The following is a 24,733-nucleotide window of genomic DNA, read 5'->3' as shown; positions in this document are numbered from 1 at the left end:
AGTGCAGGAAAGAGTTAACACAGCAGGCCCGAGACTGTTATCCTTAGAAAGGCTTGCATGCAGTGTTGATTGTTGGCTGGCATCTGGGTAATTGGATTTCGAAATGTTCCCTACATGATAAGGTTGAGTCTTCTGTGCCAGCCTACTTAGATCATTTGTACAAACAATGTGATTTATGGTCAACACCTGCTTTGCTTTCTTTTCTGAGAGTCTGGAATTTTGACCAGCCTCCAATACATGATCAGCCTTCATTAAAACCCTAAACTCTGAGTCTCAAATGCACACGTGTAGCTGCATTTCCACTGCTGTGGGGAGGGCGTGCTCTCTGTGACCTTTCTCAGGAGAGAGAGCACTCAGGAAGCCAGCTGTACACTGCCACAGACTCCACGTGATGTCTTTTTCTCTTACTGACACAGCTGAGTATCTGCACCCTATCACACTAACGAATCACAGCCATCAGTATGACTACGTGTTGAGTCCTGTGAAGTCCTTCTAGTGAACCACTGAACATGTGGATGGTCTTGGGGACTCCCAAAACACAGTCCCATATTCCCTGCTTTGAGGTACAGCTATACTTAAAGTACCTAAATGAAAACAGCAGTTCCAAATCCTCCAGAAAAGAATACATGTTACCCTTGGTCTCACGCTCTAATGTCTGAAATCCGCTACAATTAAGTCCTTATAACTCACCTTAGGATCTTTGGGGCTGAATCCAGATATATAATCATTTATCAAATTGAAGACAAATCCTCTATCCATTAGCGTCAAGCAGCGCTGGAGAAACCGAAACAAAATAATGGTTAGTTACATAATTGTAAAAGTCTGTCAAGTATAAGTCTCTAACATTTCACAATTTCTTCAGGGGATGATATTTTAATTTTTATAGATAATAGAATAATAGCTTCCAGAGCTTCAGGTAACCTTAAAGAAAAAGACAAAGGGCAAGCAACTTATCGTTGGAATTGAGACTCAGGTGTACACATGCACAAATACATAATCTACATACATACATATACACATATACACACGCGGATCTGTAATGCATTCAGCTACACTGCCTCATTTCGGTCAACTCTCAAAGTCCACAGGGATGTGTAGTGTGGTCAGTTAGCTTCTAAAAGTGGCGCTTGCCTATGTCAACAATTCAGACCCAAAGGGAAGATTTTCTTTGTGTCCTGTGAAGTCTTGGCCTATTAGAACATTCTTAATCTGTGACAGCCCTGAGAGTTGTTCATATTTGCCTGCTGTCACTCTCCTAGTGAAGGCTCTCATTACCTTGCAACCGAAAAACTGCAGTTATCCTCCTAACCAGTCTTCATGCCTCTCAACTCTGCATGCATGTAACTGTTAGCCCTAAACATCTCACCTTCCGGCCCAAAAGTTTTTAATAGTTCCCTATGGCCTCTAATATAACTTCAAATTTCTTAGCTTGGCATACAAGAACACTCACAATCTTGTCCCAACTTACTTTTCCAGCTTAGTTTCCCAATAGAGCTCATCAATCCATTAACCCCTCAAGATGTACTGTGTATTCCCACTTTGGGTCTTTGCTCGAGCCAGAAGGCCTAGCAATCCCATCACTATTTCTACTAAATCCTGCCCATTCTTCGAGGTCCTCATGAAGTCCCATCTTCCTCAACCACCTTGGTCCATGGGTCCCTTTAAACACTTTATTCTATACTAGCTTGTATTGTCCTTACTTTTTTCCTGTGTTCTCAACTAGATAGGATAACAAAAACGATTTCTTTTTCTTTGTGTTCCCCATAGTGCTTAGAATATTCCTGTGAACTACAAAGAACCCAATATTTGATAACCAGCTGTGTGCGTCTCACGTCTCACTCTCTCTTTTCCACTTCCTCTGTTGCTGCCCAGGGCCAAACCCTCAATACCCCTCACTTGGATTACTGACCTAGGCTACATTCAATAAACATTTGGATCTACCGTGTTTGCAACAATGTATTACATTCTAGAGAAATATTAAAGCTAAATAAGACATGGTTCTTACTCTTGTCTAATGGGAAAGACAAATAAACAAATAATGAAAATACGGCACAGTAAGAAGTGTTATAGAAGTATGTGAGGGATGGGTGAACAACAGAAGGAGTGATCGACACTGCAGGGGAAGGTTAGAGAAGGGCTGAGCCTAAAAGATAAGTGGACTGTGCCAGGCCGACAGTTGGTGTTCTAATTGGCTGCCCTGACTCTGATCTTTTCCTCACTTTATCCATAATACCAGCAATAAAATTATCCTCAAAAATCTTTGGTGTTTTTCCATTGCATATGAATCAAAATCCAAATTCCTTAACCTGACATTCACGGCTTTCCATCATCCAGCACCAGATGACCTTTCCAGCTCCTTCTCTGCACATCCTAAACTTGCTGCAGAATGACTTTCTCACTTATCCCTAAACAATTCTTGAACATGCATATCTCATCTTTGCTCAAGGACCCTCTACCTGCAACACCCTCTGCTGTTGTCTGGGGAACTCTGAACTATGTTTCTGGTCTCTGTTCATACTGCCTGGTCATAATCCCCCCCTTCCTTGTTTTCCTATAGTATTTTGTTTGTATATTCAGTATTACAGTTATGTATTTAAATGTGATTACAGAGATGGTCTCTCGCATCTGTGAATCCGTCCATAGAAGATAAGCAAATGTTTGTTGCCTTGAATTAAGTAAATACTGCTATTAAACCAACAATGTTCTGTTCCCCTGACATAGTAAACTTCAAGTTTAAACTCCACGGAAAAAACTAAGATTTTATATTTCAGATAGTCTCATCCTTAGTTTACTTTTAAAAGATATGTGGATGTCTGCTTTTTAACACACAAAAAGGTTTATGTAAGTGTTAAAATTTTTATTTCAATTCTGGCAAGGAAAAGTCTTACGTCAGAAAATAATACTCTGGAGATCTGAAACCTAGTTGTGAATTTTTAATAAAAAAACCAAGCGTAAGTTAAACACTAAAACTGCTTGTATGGATATTGACCATGAGGTTCTTAATATAAGGCTGATAAGAGAAGAGCTGCAAAGAGAGAAGGAGTGAAAAGCAACAAGTAAAACTAAGGGCATCACAAACCCATGCCCATCCTCTGCAACAAATCAAACATTGCTGTCACCCACTTTATAGAACAGCTGCATTCCAGCACAGCCCCCTTAAATACTGGCAATAACAAAACATAACAATGATAAATGCATGCTTTCAGAAATATAGGGATTTCTGGTATCTCCCAAACAAAATAACCTCACTGACCCAAGCTAACAATTTTTATTTACATGTATTAGTAATGTGCAGACTGTGGTTACATCACCAAAAAGGTTGCTTTAGTTCAAAAGTTGCAAACCCAAAAGCCAACAGGGGTCAGAGAAGTGATTTAAACACCTAAAGAAGGTCAGGGGTACAATAAGGAGTGGTGGGGGCAGTGGCAAGCTAGAAAGTATATGCCCCATCTAAAAGCATTCAGAAACAAGCAAAACCCGTCTTCTGGCTAAGCCACCTGTGTGAGACCTCTGATTTAATTAATTAGCCACTTCAGTTGGAAGGGGGAGCCAAACTTGGCTGAATTCATCTATCAATTCAGTCAAAAGGGTTACTTCAACAGCTTTATAAAGACCTAGTGGAGTCTCCAAAAGGGGGTAATTTTTTTTCTTTTGGCTTTCAAGACCATATCAGTGAAAAAGAATTCCTTACCATGTTCCAGCTGCCTTTAACTCACCTTCAGGAAGCTAGCCAAACTATAATTCACATTTCTGGACTCATCAGGAATCTCTCCATAGCGAATAGTCACATGTGGAATTATTGCAAGAAGCAGTGAATGTAAGACATGATGATATGCCTCAGGAAATCTCTGGCCTCTGGGAAGCTTAAATTAAATTGGCATAGAAAAAAGTCAGAGTTCCAAAAGGTCTAAATCAATGGCCATTTTTACTTTCAAACACATTTTATATATAAATATGTTTTTAAACTGAAGCATAATTTTTCTCCCAACTTAAAAATAACATCACTACTCCAATGTATACTTTACTCTAGATCATTACAGGAACTATCCGGACCTCTAATAATATAACTGAAATTATCAGCAAGAATAGGTCATTCCAACCAAACTTTAGAAAATCATATTCCTGAGATGTAGAACATCCCAGTTTTTCATTCCACTTTTTTTCCTGGCACACAAAATATACATGCATCTCAATTTCAGTAAACCCATTCTATGAAAATTCTGATAAAAATCATAAATAAAAGCTGAATATTTTTTACTTCACAAGTCTTAGCTTTACAATTCCTATTACTAAGAAGATTTCTTTGCACCATTAAACAATTACCTTTGTATCTTTAAAACAATTAAAAAATACGCAATAATCAGCCACAATGTATATCGACAAAATAAAATTAAAAAAAAAAAAAAATTAAAAAATACAATTAAATGTATACACCACATTCCAGGAACACATCTGTTACCTAAAGTGTTTTTAACTTTGCACATGCCTTAAGCCTTTCTAAGAGAAAGGTTATGTCTAATTTGGTACTTGCTCTTCTTCCAAATGAATCTTTTCAACATAGACATTTTTAAACCACAAGACAAAGGCAAAGCTTCAAAGGTAACGAGTTTTACATGGCAAATAATTACAGGAAAGAATCTATGTGAAAGAGTCTCTGCAGATTAGAGTAAGAAGTGTGAGGCCTCAGATTTATGCCATACATCCACTGTTTTTGCAAGCAACATTGAAAAAGCTAAGGGCTAAGAGCCCTTAAATATAAAAGGGGATTTGCATGCATGCCATGGCTATGAACAGATTAGCTTTCTTTATCTGTGTTAAATATTATTCTTATAAGCACATACAATTATTATTTGTCAATTAAAAATAAAATAAAACTTAAAAAAATATTATTCTTGAGCCTTCTTACCTTAATTTTATTCTCTTCCAACAAGTATGTGGCCATTGACTTTGCAATTATTTCAAAGAAAAACCATGAGTACTAAAATAAATAAGTAAATAAATAAAATCTTTAATAGTTATCTAAATATTTGAAGCTTAGTGAAGTTCAACAAATCAATATGGATCTTGTCTTTGAACTTGACTAACATTTTCCAGTGATCCCAGTTCACTATCAAAGTCCCACGGAATACCTTCAAATTGTTTTAGCAAAAAGGTTCTATTGTACTTCAGGGCTGACTGGTGATGTACAAAGGTAGGATGGGATGTAGGCCCCAGTGGGGAGGGTTATTTTATCATGGATATTGTTTTGAATTGCTCACACATAGTGATAAGAACAAACCAACCTTTAGTTTGTTTTGTTATTGCTTTTAAATTCTCTGTAGGCAATGAATCTTATTCCTGCCTACACTCAGCAAGGGCCCCAACCTTGCCCCTTGGAATGACACTGGTGCAGCCTAAGTAGCTTGGGTGTTTGCCTCCATCATATAATTTGAAGGGTATAGAGAGGCCCTCAAACAAATATATCCTAATATACCTGAAATTCTACCATTAATAAAAAAGATAATAGAAATAATGGTGATAATAAGAGCTACCACTTATTGAGTGCATATGTTTCAGAAACTGTGTTAAATGCTTTACTTATATTTTAGACATGAGAAATTAGAGGATCAGAGATGCTAAATAACTGGCCCCAATCACAGAACTATTCTGTGGTGGATATGAAATTCTAACCCAGGTTTATCTGATCCAGAATTTTTTCTGTTACACATTTGATTGAGGGCAGGGGTGAGTAGGGAGGGTGAAGCAGGTTCTGTGGAGAACTTCAGGAAAAGGATGCATGGGCAAAGTGGTGGGGAGAGGAAGCGTCACAGGAGAAAACGATAAAAGACTAAAACTGAAATGGGAGGGTATCAATAAGTGTATCTGTGGCTGCTTTTGTTCCTGGTTGTATCCTGTTGTCCTTACCTTTAGAAGTTTGTTTATTGCTAAAAAATCTGCAGACTGTTTCAATATTGCTATCATTGTAGTAGCCAGAGTTTCATGTATCAGCTGGGCCTGCGGAGGGCTCGGTTTTTCAGGTCGGAAGCTATACTACAAGCAAAGAAAATGTACCATAAGACAAAATTGTAGCATTAAAACAAATCTCTCAGAAAGAAAGCTTATTCCACATACCTTTATGAAGGATCTTAAATAACTATCCAAGCCTTCTTCATGGCACTTTGATACAATATGTAAGAGAACCCTGAAACGACATTCACAAAAGTCAGCACATCATGCATAGCTTGATCGTTAAATAAGATAATCATGTGTAACCCAACAAATACCTCACACTGCATGAACAGTTAAAGGTAAGATGATTACATAAGATGTCATGCTAGTTCAGGTCTAACAGAGATTTCAGCATCTAACATGCTCAGGGCCTTATAAAATACATTTCCTGGTCAAAAAAAAGGGATACTTTATTTTGGCAACCCAGATGTTTCATCTCCTTTGAAAATCTCTGTATGTGTTTGAAGTACGGTCATGGCTACTATACAGTAAAAGACCTCAAGTGAGATAAATACTGAAATCTCCTCTAGTGAGAATAAAAGAAAAAGAATAGAAAGATAAAATGAAAAGCATGTCAACATATAGGAGAAAAGGGAAAGAAGAGGCAGGGCAGGTATAATAATATGAACTAAAATTGGAGGTAAATATAAAATTCATAGAAAGTTTTAAAGTTAAGAGACTAGCAGTTCTCAAATTTCAGCATGCATCAGAATCACCTGGAGGGCTTGTCAATCAATTCCCTGGCCCCTTTCCCAGAGTTTCTGATTTTGTAGGTCTGGAATAAAGTTCAATAATTAGCATTTTTTAATAAGCTCCCAGGTAATACTGATGCTGCTGGTCTGGGAACCACATTTTGAGAAGCACTGGACCACAGTAATGCTTCTTACATTTTTGACTGGACTACTACCCCCAACATCACAGACAAGCAAAATGGTGTGCAGGTGTGTGTAGGCTGGAGCCTGGTGAAGAGGTTGTGGCAACAGCAGAGGCAGCAAAGCCAGAAACATCCAGCACTGAGCTCACAATTTTTTTGAAGTTTCCTGTTTTAATTTCAAAATTCATGTGCATTTTGCATTCTATTCTACAGTATATACTTATTTGTTTTCATATAAAAATAATACTCCCTTATTCTTTCATGTAAAAATTGATGGCTTTGGGCAACATTCTGTCCAATAGGAAAGCCACTAGTCACATGCGGCTATTTAAATTGATTAAAATTAAAATTAAATACAATTAAAGTTCAGCTCCTCAGCTGAACTAGCCACATTTCAAGTGCTCAATAGCTACAGGTGGCTAGTGGCTACCATATTGGACAGCACAAATGCAGAACATTTGTATCACTGGAGAAAATCCAATTGGAACTTACATATTTACCTTTTTAAACATATAAAGCAAATATTAATGGACATGAAGGGAGAAATAGATAGCAATACAGTAATAGTATGGGACTTCACAGCCCTTTGAACAATGAATAGATCAACCAGACAGAAAATTAATAAGAAAACATTGGACTTGAACTACACTTAGACCAAATGGACCTAACAGATATACAGAACATTCCATCCAACAGTGACAGAATATACACACTTCTCAAGAGCACAGAATATTCTCCAGGATAGACCATATGTTAGGCCACAAAAAAAGTCTTAACAAATTTAAGAAAACTGAGATCATATCAAGTATCATTTCCAACCATAATGGTATGAAACTAGAAATCAATAACAGATGGAATTGTGGAAAATTTACAAATATGTGGAAATTAAACAACATGCTCCTAAACAACCAATGGGTCAAAAAAGAAATCAAAAGGGAAATTTTAAAATATCTTGAGACAAACAACAATGGAAACATAATATACCAAAACCTATGGATGCAGCAAAAGTACTTCCAAGAGGGAAGTTTACAGCAATGAATGCCTCCATTAAAAAAGAAGAATGATCTCAAATAAATAGCTTCTTTGTATTATAACACCGAAACTCACATGGTGCAGTTGATAGGAACGTCATCTTCATGGGTCATATTTGTGAGAACTCGGAAGAGTTGCATAAGAATTACAGGTAGAAACTGTATCATGACTTGGATCTCCATGGCATGCAAACACTAAAATAAGTCATTATTAGTTATGAGAACAAACAGAAATATGATATAATTTGTAAATGTGAAACAACAAAAAAATTAAGTAATGAGAAATATACTGACTAGAATACAAGCTTACTTAATGTGAGCTTCATAGGACAGGGAACTTTGTTTTGTTAATTACTTAATCCACACCTCTATTTTGGCCCTCAGATATTGTTAAATTATTTAATACTCATATTGAATACTTTACTGAACAAGTACAATTGGGATAAACAGGTTTTGGAAAAAAGACAAATGACTATTGGTAAAGCAACACTCAGTTCCAGGGAGGGTCGGGGGAGGCAGCCGTGAGTGGAGAAACTGGAGACCAGCCTACTAGCCCCAGCATCCTGTATGTTTTACAGGGGAATGTGGGCCATCAGTCAACCTGGTAAGAAGTTAAGTGAGATTCAATAAAGAGCACTTCTATATATAATTGGCCTCACATCACACCATCTACAAAACTGAGGCAGTTTTGCATGCTAACATCCTTGTTAATACATTTCTTCAAAGTGCTAACACTGTGTTTCTGATGTGTTTACAAACATCAAAAGGAAAAAATGTGTTCATATATACATAGAAATGATACGAACAGTGATATTCGTTAAATTTCTTTCTTCTTTCTTCCCTTCTCTCCACACTCACTCACTCAACCAGCCAACTAAAAAAAGACAGCAAACCTCACTGAGCACCTTCTATGACAATTTAATGTGTGGTGCTATGGGAAACACAGGGATGGATAAGTCAAGTTAGTCACTGTCCTTCAGAAACTCCTAATTTATCTTTCACAGTCTCCCTTACTTTTGCTCTATCCTTCCATCCTTACTCTTACCACCCCTTTTCAGAAGTCTATCATCTGTATATGAATCATCTCAACAGAGACTTCCTAGATCTCTGTGCAGCTTCTCTTCAGTCAGATTCCTAGGGCAAGATCCGAAACTCAAGGAACTCATGGTCTACCCTTTCCAGCTTTTCCTTCCTGTACAACCTCTCTTCTGTTCTTCCTGCCATCACCCCTTTTCAGGACCCTCTAGTCAATAACCAAAATAGTCCAGTAATTTTCTGGTAGGTCTCTGTACAGTTTCTCTTTACTACCAATACATCCAACTCTCATTTCCAAATGAATCTTCCTCAAATACTGGTTATATTAGACCACCTCCTGCCAACATTTTTTTGATGCCTCCCCATTACCTAGGCAGTGGTTCTCAATCAGGGGCCACTTTGCCCCCCACAGGAGATTTGGCACTGTCTGGAAACATTTTTGGTTGTTACAACTGATGGCTGCTACTGACATCTAGTGGGGAGGCCAGGGATGCTGCTAAACATCCTACAATCCACAGGACAGCCCCCACAACACAGAGTTATTCTGCTCAAAATGTCAACAGTGTTGAGGTTGAGAAACCCTGACTGAGGATATTAAGTCCAAGTTACTTAAGACCCAACCTACCTTTTCAGCCTTAACACTCATTACTGGTTCTTCACAAGGCCAAACTGGTGTCTTCACTGTTCCTTGAATATATCACACGATTCCCTACCTTTGTGCCTTTGTTCACAGCTCTTAGCCAAATCCTAGCCCTCCTTCCAAGGCATGTTTGAATCCCCACTTCAGTGAAACCATTCATTTTCTCATTCAACAAAGGCAAACCCAATGACCTGCCAATAGCCACGCACGCCAAAAACAAAACAAAACAAAAAACAAAAAAAGAAAACCATCAAGCTGTTCATAGTCCAAAGGGGATAAAGACATGGGACTAAACCATTGCAATACAAACAGTAAATACTACAATAGTGGTATATACAAAAGGAAGAAGCAACTGAGTCTGCATGTGGGTAGGGAACGTCAGGTACGGCTTCGGAGAGGAGGAAGTTTAAAGGATGAACCCAATAATGCCAGGTAGAAAAGAGAGATGGGCATTCCGTACAGAATTGATCTCCCTGCTACCAGTGCTGCTCCTCTATAGTTTATTCTCAACACAGCAGCCAGAGTGTTCTTTCTGAAGTGCAAATTGGATAATGCCATTTCCCCCTTGTTCAGAACAAAAGAGAACAAACTACCAAGAAGAGCTGTCATGGGCTTTCCGTGCCTACGTGTACCCTGCCTATCTCTCCAAACGCACCTCGTGCCATCCTCCTCCTCGCTGCCCACTGTGCTAGAGCTACACTGGCTTTTTTTTTTTTTTTTGGTCCTTCAAACGTGTCAGCATAAGGTGTTTACACCTGCTGCAATATTTGCTATCCTTTTATACAGCTTTATTGCCTAAGGTTGCCTTCTGCTCATCAGTTACTTTTCAGCTTGAAATGTCATTTCCTCAGATAGGCCTTCCCTGAAAACTCTGTCTAGAATGTACTCTGCGTCATGTTAGGTCCCATTAACCTATTCTATTTTCTTCACAGCACTCATCTCTATCTAAAACTACTTATTTATTTATAATCTCTCTACCCTAACAACAGCAGGTATGTTAAATTGCCCCCCATTACATTCCCAGCACCCAAAACAATGTCTGGCCCATAGTAGGTGCTCAATAAATATTTGGTGAATGACTGAATAGATGAATAGAACAGGGAACCAAAGGGTGAGACAAAGATGGGAACCCTCTAGTGTACAGCAGTTCTCAGCTCACAGAACCCTCAACACTTGTACTCTTTGTCCCACATTTGACATTCAGTTGCATATTGCTTTGGACTATTATTGGTATTATCGACATATTGTCATTTAACTTTTGTGTGTCCTGTCTCTTAGTTAGGGTGTAAGATCCCTATGGACAATGACCCTAAGTTATTCTCTGCAGGTGCCACAGCATCTAGGAAAATACTAAAGATATAATAAGAGCTCAACAAGTACGTGTTAAATGAACTGATGAAACAATGTCCTGTCTAAGGACAACAGATAGCAAGGTTTGGTGAAAGAACACGGGACTAGGAGTCAAGAGAAACATGTCACAGGCTCTACTTAGCTCTGCTACTAACCAGTTGACTGACTATGGGCAAGTCGCCTCTACTTGGGCTTCAGTTTCCTCAGCTCTAAAAAAAAATCTCTAGAATCCTTTTCAGCACTAACATTCTATAAAGGAGCTTGGCTATTTCTGAAGTCACATGGCATTCCACTCACTGCCACTAGAGGGTGAGTGTAGGTCACATAAATATCAGAAATTCCGCACCCTTAAACACACGAATATGAGTACTTTTTTTTTCCGTTTTAAGAAAAGCAGTCTATGAAAATGACATTCTGTTCCATTCCACTCGTTAAAACTTTTACAAACATTACCCACTGGAAGAAAGAGTCAGTGACCTTAACCAACAAAGCATTCATTCATCTAGCTGGACTCCTCCTAGACATTACCTTTGGGAACGATTTGACGGTTACATGACTATTATACTTCTTAATGATAACTATCTCCCTTCTTCTAATTTCCAGCAGTGTATTTTCTATATGGTAGGCAGAATGAGACTTTAAAAACCAAAGTCACATTATGTCACTTCTCCATTCAAAGCCCTGCAAGGCTCCTATCTCACTCGGAGGAAATTCAAACTCCTCCCCACGGCTTCTGAGGCCTCACCCAACCTCCCCTGCCCCCCAGCTACCTTTCCAAGATAATGTCCCATCAGTCTGTGCCAGCACACTGGAACTCTTGCTGTTCCTTGAACACGCCAAGCCAAGCTCCTTAGAACCTTTCTACTTGCTGTTCCCAGCTCTCCCCCAGAAATCCCCATGGCTGGCACCCGCGTTTTCCTTAGGTCTCTGCTCAAATGTCACGTTATCAGAGAGATCTTCTCTGACCACTTTAAAACAGAAACCCCTTCTCACTACTTGTTCCATTTCACTGTTTTGGTTTTCTTTATAGCACTTATTACTACTGGATATGACATGTATATTTATTCATTTATGTGTTTATTGTCCGTGTCCACAAGAGAATAAGCTCCTTCACCATGGGAACACTACTTACTTTCTTCACTTATATTCCCAGTGCTTAGAACAATGCCTGGCCCATAGGAAGCACTCAAGAAATAAGCGCGCCATGAATGACTGCTATAGCAGGTACCCTATCTCTTTGAAGCCTCACAACCAGTCTACCAGATGGGGATTATTGTTATCTCCATGTGACAGATGAAGAAACAAAGGCTCAGAGAAGTTAAGTAACTTGGCCAGGGTCAATCCCAGAGCTAATAAGTGACAGATCCGGGACACAAAGTCAGTTTATAGTTCCAAAACCCATACATTTTATCTCATGCCATACTACCTCTCAGAAAGAAACGAACATATTCGTTTCCTGAGAATAGCATTAAGAAATAGCATATGTCCGAAGAAAAATCCTGTAAAGGCTTTGTTTAAAATCCAAATTCCTCAGACTTGCCATGGCTAACTTATTAAAGGAGCAATCAAAAGAAGAGAGCCACCGTCAGCTAGGTCCCACACGGGCACTGTAGTCCTAGCATGTAGGGAATAAACGGTCTCAGGTTCTCTGGACATTGCGTAAAATGTGCTATTCCTTGAGACTCTCCCCTATGCGACATTCAGAAAGTACATCTCTTTCTCTCTTTCGTTGGCCCTTTTGATAATCTTTCACTCATGGACATAGGAACCATTTCACATTTTATTCCAAGCAAAAGTGATTCCGTTCCTCCTGGCCCTTTCCCCCACAGCATTCTCCATCCACCTTTATTGAGCAGTCAGCAGGAAGAGAAAAGACCTGAAAAATCAATTTATGGAACTGAAATAAACATTTTCATGAAACTTTCAAAAATATTATGTCGAATTCTGGCTATCACATTTTCTTCCTAATGTAGCAACTCTGCTGTCTGCTTCTAAATAGCTACTGGACGGAAAAGTACATAATAGAAAGTGTTCTCTTGAGGCTACACAGCCAAAAGTATTTTAAAGTGTTTGATTTTTTTTCCCACATCAAAATGTGGCAACAGAAAAACATGAAAAACAAACCTTTTGCAGAAAGCTGCTGTTCATTTACCTTTAAATATTTAATGAGCTCCCCTGGAACTTCTTTTGAGCCTGACTGAATCAGCTGGCAATGATGGAAGAATTTGTGCACATGCAGATCCTGAAACACAGATGGAAACAGCCATGTGAAATTTGACTCACTACCCTCAAACGCAGGCTCTCTACCTCTCCCTCCTTCCCAAACTATCTGGGCGGGTATTCTCATACCCAGACCCAGAAGCTGCAGCTACCCACATATGTGTTCATGTCCCAAAGTCCTCTTCACCACCACGAAAAGCAACAACACCAGGTAAATGTAGCCATGTACCTAAGTAAGTCCATGGGGTAGGCCACAATTTATGCCCAAAGAGTCAAATATTCATTTAACTTCCTTTTTTTGACTAGCATACTCTATGAACTTGAGCTGCTTCTCCATTTTAATGAAATGAGCAGGAATAGAGGTCTGCCCTGACAGATGAAGAAAAGGAAGCAGCAGGAAGTTACTGGAACAATAGTCTCAGACATTAAATGCCCAACTTTACTGTAGCACTTTACTGGCCAGTGAGTGCAATTGTCCTATATGGAATTGGCAGACCCTGACTTTGTGGACAGCATAAACTATCTCAGGAACTGGAAAAATGAAATGTGTACTTTCACCTGGTTCTCCTAATTACTACCATGGGAACTTGGGTAAGTCACCTAACCTGAATGAGCTTCAATTTCTTTATCTATAAAATGGTGATGATAGACTCCACATTCCTTTCAGGTTTGTGAGGCTCAAATCAGTTAATGAGAATAAAAGGATTTTGTAATTTGAGAAGCATTATAAAATTTGACCTAGAATGTTGTTGCTATCAATGAGACAATCTTGCAGGCCACAACTTCTCTAAGGCTGTAGGAATTGAATATATTCTATTTTAATCAAAAAATATGCTCGACTATTTAAATTGACAAAATTGAGATGATGCAACTTACTTGAGTGTAAATGGTAGACTCTAAGTGGGTTTTAATCTTCAACAAAGGCTTTGCACCATCTACCCACTTAATATCCACATTAGATTGCTGTGGACAGAAAATTGAGTTTCTGTAACATAGCAATGGATTGATGAACAACATATAACACCTTTATGCATTTCAACATTTTTTCAGAAATGAACGTATTAGTTTCATACAAAGGGATTATTGGAGAAAATAACCTTCCTTTAGGATAAATGTACCCTAAATCAATTTAAATTTCCAATCCTTTGCAGACTGATACTTTTATAAATTACCATATAAAATGAATTCCTTACATAAATTAATTTTTTTAAATGATGCACAAAATCTGAGCCCCAGTTTTAAAAATTACTATTAGAATCAACAGACATAAAATCATTTTGTCAAACTGCTATAAACTCTAAACACGCATTTTCCACACTTTCTTTGTTGTGAACCAGCAACAGCCCTCAGACCACAGTTTTGAGTAGCACTGTCCCAAACAATCAACTAGACCAGGAGAATTCTAACCTTTAAACATTTAATCATGATTACTTCAACAAATGCAGATATTTTCCTACCCTTCTTGATTCTGCATCGTTCAGATTCAAGTAGCCTGGAGGAAGATTGGCCGAAACTGGCAGCTGCTGCTCAAATGTGATGATTCTACCATCCTTCAGCAAAGGTACCCAGGCAAACCCAACTGCCAAAAGAGTAATCAGCCATGAGAAATGACACAGCAAATGCAATTAGCTACACAAACGTCTGACTACTGGGCCACAGGGCAGGGTACTGATGTTTCCGGGATCTGTATGTGGGAGTCCAGGTGTTGGGCAACTGAGTACTGGGGAAGGAACGATCGGTTTGGATCACTCCCTAATCCCAACCTGGCCACTGACAAGTTATATAATCTATTTCCTTGATCACAAAAATGGGAACACCACCACAATAGTCTTTCTATCTTGAAAAAGTTATTGAGAGACCAGAGTGAGATAATACATGAAAACACTTGAACACTTAAAAAGTGCACCAATACCATTATCTTTACACTCTGAGGAATATTTTTTGATAGACTTATTTTTTAAAAGGTTCAGATGCTCCCCTCATTCATCCTTACACTAAGAGTGCACAGTCTCCCAGTGAGACTATCTCAGACAGCAATCATATGTTCCGAAATCTATTATGGCAACCCTGGGGTAAGGGACTATGGAGAATTAAGGTCAGAAATCAAGGTTGCACTCCATATTTATACAAAGCAGTAGGCATAGATCATTTAGTTGGGCAGAGTTTTCCCGATTACAGAAGGGAGAGATGTATGTATAGATGTAGGTAGGAGGACGCAGCCAGGGAAAAGTGTTTATGACTTGAATCCACTGAGAGATGTTCCCCAATCTCTACATTTCTTAACAGTTGTGCCCCCAAAGAGCCTCTGGCTCTCTATTAGAAAACTCATCATGTTCTAGCTAAAAAAGCCAGAGCCATCTGTGTTGCTCAACTCAAGCCGTGTCAGTATTTCCATTGTAGAGATGACTCTGGGTTTCAAGTGTTTATAACTCAGCTGTAAAAAAGCTTGCTCTGAACTGAGTTTTGGCAAATGAGAGAGGGTGTTGGCTGGAGAACGCTTTTTAAAGCCATTGCTTTCTGATTCTTTAAAATTCTTTGCGTGAGTGTGTGTGTGTGATGCTGTGAACAGAGAAGTCAACACAAATCCAGTTAGAGTGTTTTCATTTACGTATTTAATTCGGCAAATACTTTAATTCTTAAAAGAAGACTAAAACATTGGTTTCTCTAAGTAGACTAAATGGCCTTGTCAGACACTAGAACATGCCTGAAGGGCATCTTTACCAGTACAACTTCAGAAATGGTTTACCCAGTTTAAAAAAAAAAAAGCAGAGGAAAGTAACATGAGCAGAAGAACCATTAGAAATGACTCTGTCAAAGTAGTTAAACTGAAAGTTTGACAAATGAGAAAAGATTTCCAGCCCAGAAAATAAGAAAATGAAAAAAAAAAAATTACATTTCTTGTTCTTAGGCAACATTTTTTCCTCATAGAAATTTCTATTGAGATATAGTTCAGATACCACATAATTCATCTGTTTAAAGTGTACAATGTAACGGTTTTTAGTATATTTGCACAGTTGCATCTCCGTCACTACTAATTCCAGAACTTTTTTCATTACCCCAAAAAGAAACTCCACAGTCCTCGGAAGTCACCCCCCATTTCCCCTTCTCCCAGCCCCTGGCAACCACTAATCTACTTTCTGTCCCTGTGGGATTGCCTGGGCAATATTTTTGCTCTTTAAATTAATCAGAGCACGGCCAAGTGTGTCCATTAGTCAAGACTCATATAGAGCACTTGGAAGCCATAAAGGTACAATGTCAAGCACACCATCTGGCTCAAAGATAGGAAGCCACTTAAAGAACGGACAGTTAAAAGTGAGGAGTGGCACAGAGAATAACCGTCCCCTGCTCCCCTGAGCATCATGCCCACTTCTGCCTAGGATTCAGACAGGGAAACAGTAATTTATCTTTCTGAAGGTACATACTGTCACGGGTTCTCGTTGTTCTGCTAGTTTTCTTCTCAGTACTCAAGATCCCTAACCTGAACTAACAGCAGTTTCTGTGGGGCTATAGAACAGAACCACACTGTTCACAAAGGGAACTTCCTAATCTAATCGTCAGCCCTGCTGCCTGCTGGGTGTGACTCGGATGTCTCACTACACTGCAAACTCACCACCAGCTGAATAATTCGCTCTCTTCTCTGAGTTCATATAGAACTACTTTCTTGGTGGCCACCACTTTCTGTCTTGAAGAAACAACTCATTTCTGCTGCTAGATCATACGCTCACTGCAGATGAGATCTGTGTTTGATTCTCTACCTATATTCTTCTTAGTACCTACTACAATATCTTGCACATAATAAATATGCAAAAATATTTGCTGAATGAATGATCAATATAGGGTAGCCTGGATCTGAATCCCAGGATATGTTGATGTTCATAATGTGGATGTGACACAGGCTATGTTCACAGGGCCTTCTATGTTCTCCTAAGGATGCTTCCCATTGGTTTATCCAAAGTCTTGCTGAATGGCAGCACTAAAGCCTATTCAAGGTCGTTAAATCTGTTCTCTTCTCATTAGAACCAGGCAGCCCCCAACCTCCCTTGGGCTCACAGATGTCCCTGGCTTTGGGCTTACTTCCCTCTTCCTCAGTGAGCAGAAGTGGAAAGTTCTGGTTGCTAGGCAATTCTATATGAAAAAAATAACAAAAAATGCTGTATTGCAATATGTGTTTCTCTCTGAGAATAGCAACATTATGTTGCTTATAGTAGTCTAAGCATGCTGGCAAGCACTTGGACAATATTTGGTAGAAACAATAATAAAATGAACACATAATTCATCTTTTATCAGCGAACTTTTTAACTCAGAAATGTACTTTTTGGTCAAGGGGGAAAGTGGTCTGTAGCTTGATGAAAAGACGTTATATCCTAGACAGTTCCATTTCAAATAGCTGAAGAGGAGACATTTAAAGAGCACACGTATACAAAAAACTGAAACAACTATACAGTAAAAAAACAATAATCTAGTTAAAATATGGGCAAAGGAGATGAACAGACATTTTTCAAAGAAGACATACAAATGGCCAACAGGTACATAAAAAAATGCTCAGCATCACTAGTCATCAGAGAAATGCAAATCAAAACCACACTGAGATATCATCTCACCCCAGTTAGAGTGGCCGTTATTAAAAAGACAGAGAATAGCAAATGCAGGTGAGGATGTGGAGAAAGGGGAGTCCTCCTACTCTGTTGGTGGGACTGTGAATTTGTGCAGCCATTATGGAAAACAGTATGGAGTTCCTCAAACTACGGATAGAAATGCCATATGATCCAGCCATCCCACTGCTGGGTATATACCCAAAGGAATGGAAATCATCACGTCAAAGGGATAACTGCACTCCCATGTTTATTGCAGCTCTATTCACAATAGCCAAGATATGGAACCAACCTAAGTGTCCATGGAAGGACAACTGGATAAAGAAAATGTGGTGTATATGTACACAATGGAATACTACTCAGTCATAAGAAAGAATGAAATTCTGCCATTTGCAGCAACATGGATGAGTCTGGGGAAAATTATGTTAAGTGAAATAAGCCAAAGAAACAGAAATACCACATGTTCTCACTCATAACTGGCTGCTAGGAAGTGGGGGGCGGGGGGAGGAAGGGAAGAAGGAAAGAAAGAAAAGCCCACAACACCACGTTGAACTTTCAGAAGGAGAGAACAAACCTAAAGATACTAGAGATGGCGGAGACGGAGGGAGGGGGTTTGGGAAGTGATAGGCTGGGTAAAGGGCATAAAGAAAAATCACGATTTGTAAGAATGAATATGCTAAATAAAAATTTTAAATAAAAAAATTAAAAAATATTTTATTTACAAATAAAAAAAATAAAAGAGCACACGTACCTGGAGTTTCAACTGTGTCCTGCTTTTTGGTTGTTCCCTTTGTGTTAATTTCACAACTTACGTGATAAAAAGTAAAAAGCAAATGATGTTTTTGATGCAGGTGAATAGGAAGTTCAATTTTAATCTGAAATGACAGCAAAATTACACATTGCATTTTGTTTTGTTTTAATTGTCAAGCTAGACTGTTAGACATTTAGTTCGGTTTCATCATACTGCTCCAAAAATACTTCCTAAATGACAGGCCAAGTGGCCAAATAGTAGATGTCATTTAAATATATTCTAAATGCCTTTCTGGCCAGTTTCAGTTTGACAACAATATTCTTCTGGGTTGTAAGGGCTAATGTGTTACATTTGCTGGAGATTCCAATGGATTCTTCTGGATTCAACTTTGCAGCAGGATTTTCTACATCACTAGATCAAAACCACATCTTCACAACCCAGGGATACTATGTAACTCAATCTGAGTTAGTAAATGCAATCCACTTAGAATGTGCACTGAATTTGAAAGGCTACTTTTTTCTAAGTTGTTGCTCTCTTTTATATGAAAACAAACAAACAAACATAAAAACCCAACTTAAGCCTTTACAAATAAACATGCAAAAAAAGTCACTATGGTATTATGGTATCCACGAATGACAGTTTATATAAATTTCTCTAGAAGAAAAACACTTCACTCTTGAATAAATAAATAAAACTTGTCACCCATGACACATAAATTTAGTTAAAAATTAATGCCTGTAGTAAAATATATCAAGTAATTTTCTAATCAGAACCCAACTGAATGTTTGTAATGCCTCCTGGAAGTATGTATGACACAAATTACAGATAATAGATTTAAGTGATTTAATGCACATGCATGTATCCACGCAGGTCCACATGCAAATTCTCCCGCTCTCTCTCCTGGTCAATATATAGTGAATGACTGAAAAGCCTGTTCATTTCAGGCATCCTAAAAATAACATGGATTACTTACTACATCATCAAGTTTTCTGTAGCTACTGGCATTAGTTACAGAGATGCACATATTAAAGAGCTTGGTGATGGACATCTGGCCCAATTATTATTCATCCAAGGCATGGTTTTAGTGTTGTAACTAATGTCTGTTGTGGGTATATTTCACTACACAACATGCCTATTCACAGCATCGGGACCATCTGGGTATCTAATGCTCTGCTGCACATAAATATGGACATACTCCCTCCCTGGGTGGCAAAAATGCAAGGTGCCACTATCCCCCTCCCCACCCCCCACAAAATTAGGGACACTGGACAGAGAAAGGAATGAGCGAGGCCTAAGGCTGGGTTATACGGCCTCCATACAACAGCAGGTTGACCTGGGGAAATCATGACAGCAGGTGGACAGTTTCAGATCAAGCCAAGAACAGAGACATGAGGACTGAGAAGCAAAAACAGTAAAGCGCCCAGCCTGGGATGTCCATCCAGGTTCCATGGAGACATGTAGGAATCAAAAGCAGTCTACAGATTTGGATAAGCCAGATACATACAAACTAGAAGAGGCTGTGACAGAAATACTAAGAGACGCACTGGGAAGTACACAGAGATGTAGAGGTAGAGAAGTACAAAGAAGGAAAGAGAGGCAGAGACAGAGTCAGACAGACAGACTCAGGAGGGAGCACAGAGACCACGAGACCTCACCACTCCCCTTTGTCTGTTCTGCACTGAGGTATGTTGGGCAGCCAGTGGGATTCTGGTGGCCCACCTATACAGCTGTGTCTTTTGAAGTATTTCATTTACATACAGGTTGTACCCTACCACGTAAAAGCATATGGGGAAAGAGTCAGAAGGGCCTTCAGCAAACCTCTTCTGAATTTATTTTAAAGCTAAGGAAATAGAGACTCAGAAAAGGGAAATGACTTCCTCACTGTCATAGAGCCAGTGTTGTCAAAGCTAGGAGGGCTAGAATCCTAGCTCCACTCTGTTTATTTCCTACATTGTCATCTTAAGTCTGAGAGCCCCTTAAATTTGGGGGCAAATTTTCTACTGTCACCAAAGAGCACCAAGCTGGCAGCAGCCCTTTGTTTTGATGTGACATTTTCTGTTTTCATGGAACAAAACATTCAGAGATTGAAAGTGCAGATAAAATGATGGAAATGATTCAAAGAGGAAAAGAATAGCAACCACTGCATTTTATAAATGTCAGAATGATATGCTTTTACCTCATCATAGAACTCTGGATTTTGGTTGTGATGCGAGACAACAGCATAAGCGTTTGTGGTAAAAACAGACCCTGCAGGTTTTCCATAAATACACTGCAAAAGAAGGAAACAGAGTAACTGCTCTAAATGCAGGTCTTCAAACGAGATGCTATGGAACCACATACAGTTAGAGGCATCTGTGAGCACCGAGCCATGCCAAGCCCACCTGGCTCTCACCACGAGCTTGTAAATTCCAAATCATTTACACAGTCACTCCAGACACCACCTGGGACAACGCCTAACTTGGCTTTATGGATGCTTTTGAATTTCTAACCATCAAAGAAATGCAATTCCAAACTGCTTGAAAGTAAGAAGCTGAATGTCTGTAATCATTTGGAAGGGAAACACCCTTAAACCTGGACTGTAAAGCTTACTTCTCTCGTGCTATTTGCCTTTCTTCACATGACAGGCTTCCCCTCAGCCAGTCAGCAACATCTGTTAAAGGCTCATTGTGCAGTGGGCAAGGTGAAGAGTTAAACAACAACAACAACAACAACAACAACAACCCCCCCCCAGCAGACACATTCCTAGCCTAAAGGAATTAAAAACTGAATGTCTATTAAGCTATAGACAGGCTAACTGTTCTCTCACATTTTAAAATGTGGCATTTTATGAGCCACATTTTAAAAATCACTGGCTTTCTGTAATGCCAATAAAACAGATGTAAGGCTTTCTATGGTTCCATGGAAAGATCCAATTTCATTTCTGGTGTGAGTTTTTCACTTCCATAGGCCTAATAAGCTCAAGGATGAATATGGAGTCAGCATGCCAAGGTACTAATTGCCTCACTCTGTTACTTCGGAGCGAGCCTCTAGGCCAGCTAAGAAAGGAAATTGAGACTCCATATGAGTGCACATCCAACGCTGCTTAAACATGGTTATGAAGGCAATTTATAAGAACTGCTGAGAGGTAACGTGAGAGTCTTTGGCTATACAAAAGGATACCACGTGGACGAAAACGAACAGCTGTTCTCATCTCCACTGAAGGCAGAAGCGGAAAAAGTCTGCTGAATTTGAGCCAGCTAATCCTTAATTTAATATAAGTTTCTCCGTGGAAAAAAAAATCTCTTTTCAAAGGTAGGGGCTATTAAACATTCAATGACTTAGTCAAGGGCCTCTTTCCCTAGGTGGTTTGACTATAAGACTAGCCATCCATCTGTCTGATTTAGGCTCAAGCTCGAGAAGTAGGGAGCCAGGTAAACACTTGGTGATGGCTAGATGCTCTCTGACTTCTCTTTCAGGTTTCTGATTAATGGGGTAAGCAGCAAAAAGTAACAACCAGCTATAAAGAGTGAAGATGTAAAGGCACCGTGACGTGACAGGTATTTAAGGATTGCTTATCAGATAATACGGAGACTCTGCTTTTTATAGATCACAAATGCAAGTGTGAAGGCACCATTTGGCCAGTCATAGAGTAGAAGTCACATCTCACAGCAAAGTCATCATGCTGTGCTTCTGTCAGCTCAAAGCCTGTTCAGGTTTCAAGGAGACAGGAGTTTAAAGTCCCCTGATAGCACCATTATAAACTATCAGGTCATAAGAAAACGACCTTGCCATTGGGCATCAGAGTAATGCAAAATCAAAGGGGAGCAAAAGCCAAAAAACCTGGTCTATGAAGCTGACACATTTTTAAAGCTATATATGCTCCCACCTCATTTTGTTATTTGTTAATATTTAAACTAACTCTTACAGTTAATGTGTAAGATTAGAAAAGTCACTTTAGTACATTTTCTTTTGGGTATTTAAACAAACTAAACTTAGAGCATGAGACCACCAAGTACCAAAATCTTCATCTCCACTAAAAAGTATGCTTATCACTGTCATACACAAACCTCCAGAGCATTAGCATCACTTTCGTCTGAATCCCGGAATTCCACACAGACAGCAATGTTCCTCGCCTAAAATGATTAATCATTCAAAATGAGTCACACGATGAGAAGATTATAAATAACATTTTATACTCAAAAAAAAAAATGTATAGTTTACACTGTTTACCTTGGCAAATGTTTTCTGGCTATCATATTTTAATTGCAAGGGATATACATACAGATGGTTTTTGTAAATAGTAAATGGATAACAATATTTTGTCATTTCTGGAACAAACTCTTCAACCTCCACAGTAATATTTTGACAATTCTTTTCAAAAGGCTTCAGGGGCACGTATGAAGAAGTAATACAATCTATAGCAGGAAAAAAAATATGGGAAGATCATACAATTTAACAATCATTAATACATTCCTGCACTTATAAAAATATACACGGATTGTGTTCTCAAAGAGTGATTTAAAAAACAGAGTTCTTAGTACTTCTACAACCACTTTAAGAACCCAAAAGAACAAGATGGGAGAAGGCTTATGCCGACTTTAGCGGAACCCTTCACCCCAGACACGGATTGCTATTTCATTCTCAATGTCGAGTGATTTGCCAAATATAACACATCATAATTTTGACAAATTTAAACTCTGCAAAGAAATCCATTACAGTTTTTCCCTCCCGTGGCTACAATTTAGCTTTCACTGCAAATTTTTACTGGTATCAGGGAAATAACAGTACATTTATGCTTCCAATTAGCTCACAGCGAGTCACTTTTAAAAAGTTAACTTGGTGCAGGTGCAAATTTTCACCTAAGAAATAGTGGAAGCCTTTTGAAACACAGATCTTATGATGTGTTACCAATAACAAATTCAATACTCCCAAAGGTGAAAAATACATTCTCAGAGAAGTTTAGCCGCATATGTGATTGAAGTAGCCTCTGTAATAAAGGTTATTCATATACTGAAGGGGCTCTAAGACTCCTCGTCCTTACTGCAGAGTGATATTGATGGAGACGAAAGACCCAGGGAGAGTCGGACCTGAAAACACAGTATGTTTTGTTCGGTTTGGTTTTCTCTGATCATTATAGCCATACATACTTAGAATATCCTGAGGTACAGAGTAAAAGTATACAGTAACGATTGGTTATTCCACTAACCAGAGATAACCACTGTTAACATGTTGACATATTTTCTTCTAGTTTTCTTTCTATACATGTTTTATACAGTAATATAAAAAACCTACTGTATGTATAGAATTTTATCCTAATTTTTTGACAACTTTGTCTGATGTTTTATTCCATGAACTCTTTGTAAACATCATTTTTTTTTTTTTTTTTTGTCTTTTTCGTGACCGGCACTCAGCCAGTGAGTGCACCGGCCATTCCTATATAGGATCCGAACCCACGGCGGGAGCATCGCGGCGCTCCCAGCACAGCACTCTCCCGAGTGCGCCACGGGCTCGGTGTAAACATCATTTTAATGACTGCATAAGGTTTCATGGTCTTGGTGTACAATAATTGTCTTAACCACACTGACAGTGCTGGATTCTGGTTGTTTCCAGTTTTCCCCAAATATAAATAACATTGCAACGAACATCTTTGTAAATAAATTCCTGTCTACATTTCAAATTATTTCTTTAGGAAAAAAATAATCCCTTGTACTCTTAGATACTTTAAAATGTAAATTAGATGCCACTCCCATGCTTACAATCCTTTAGTGACTTCTTTCTCACTGCTCTTAGAATTCAATCTTTTTTTTTTCAAAGCTGACTGCTAAGGAGATCTTAACTCTTGACTTGGTGTTGTCAGCACCACACTCTCCCAAGTGAGCCATGGGCTGGCCCTGAATTCAATCTTTTTTTAAAAAATTGCTTTATTGTGATATGATTGACATGCAAAAAGTTGTACATATATAATGTACGCAACTTGATGAGTTTGAAGATAAGTATATCCCTGTGAAACCATCACCATAGTCTATTCTACAGACCTATCCATCACCTCCAAAAGTTTTCTCCCACTTTCTAATTTATTATTATTATTATTATTAGTTATAACACAACATAAAATCTACCTTCTTAACCAATTTTTAAGTACACAATACAGCATTTTTAACTATAGTCACTCAGCTGTACAGTAGATCTATAGGACTTATTCATCTTGTGTAACCAAACTTTGTACTCTGACTCATACCTTCCTGTTTTTCCCTCCCCCCAGCTCCTGCCAAC

The 24,733-nt window shown here is 38.7% G+C and overlaps 1 protein-coding gene across 1 annotated transcript in view; it reads right to left on the bottom strand.

The window, feature by feature from the left end:
* DOCK11 (dedicator of cytokinesis 11) overlaps positions 1-24,733 on the bottom strand; it is a 169,029-nt gene that overhangs the window by 67,946 nt on the left and 76,350 nt on the right. The window contains exons 17-29 of the mRNA XM_063084253.1: positions 22,691-22,875; positions 22,528-22,593; positions 20,658-20,750; positions 18,482-18,605; positions 14,596-14,717; positions 14,015-14,101; positions 13,071-13,160; positions 7,970-8,088; positions 6,112-6,181; positions 5,905-6,030; positions 4,907-4,978; positions 3,717-3,863; positions 691-774 (exon numbers count right to left, since the gene is read on the bottom strand). Of these exons, the coding sequence (XP_062940323.1) occupies positions 691-774; positions 3,717-3,863; positions 4,907-4,978; positions 5,905-6,030; positions 6,112-6,181; positions 7,970-8,088; positions 13,071-13,160; positions 14,015-14,101; positions 14,596-14,717; positions 18,482-18,605; positions 20,658-20,750; positions 22,528-22,593; positions 22,691-22,875 (1,385 nt within the window). The remainder of the gene's footprint in view (positions 1-690; positions 775-3,716; positions 3,864-4,906; positions 4,979-5,904; positions 6,031-6,111; positions 6,182-7,969; positions 8,089-13,070; positions 13,161-14,014; positions 14,102-14,595; positions 14,718-18,481; positions 18,606-20,657; positions 20,751-22,527; positions 22,594-22,690; positions 22,876-24,733) is intronic.

The sequence above is a fragment of the Cynocephalus volans genome, chromosome X (assembly GCF_027409185.1).
Source record: "Cynocephalus volans isolate mCynVol1 chromosome X, mCynVol1.pri, whole genome shotgun sequence".
Taxonomy (NCBI): domain Eukaryota; kingdom Metazoa; phylum Chordata; class Mammalia; order Dermoptera; family Cynocephalidae; genus Cynocephalus; species Cynocephalus volans.
This window is presented reverse-complemented; position numbering and strand designations above follow the sequence as displayed.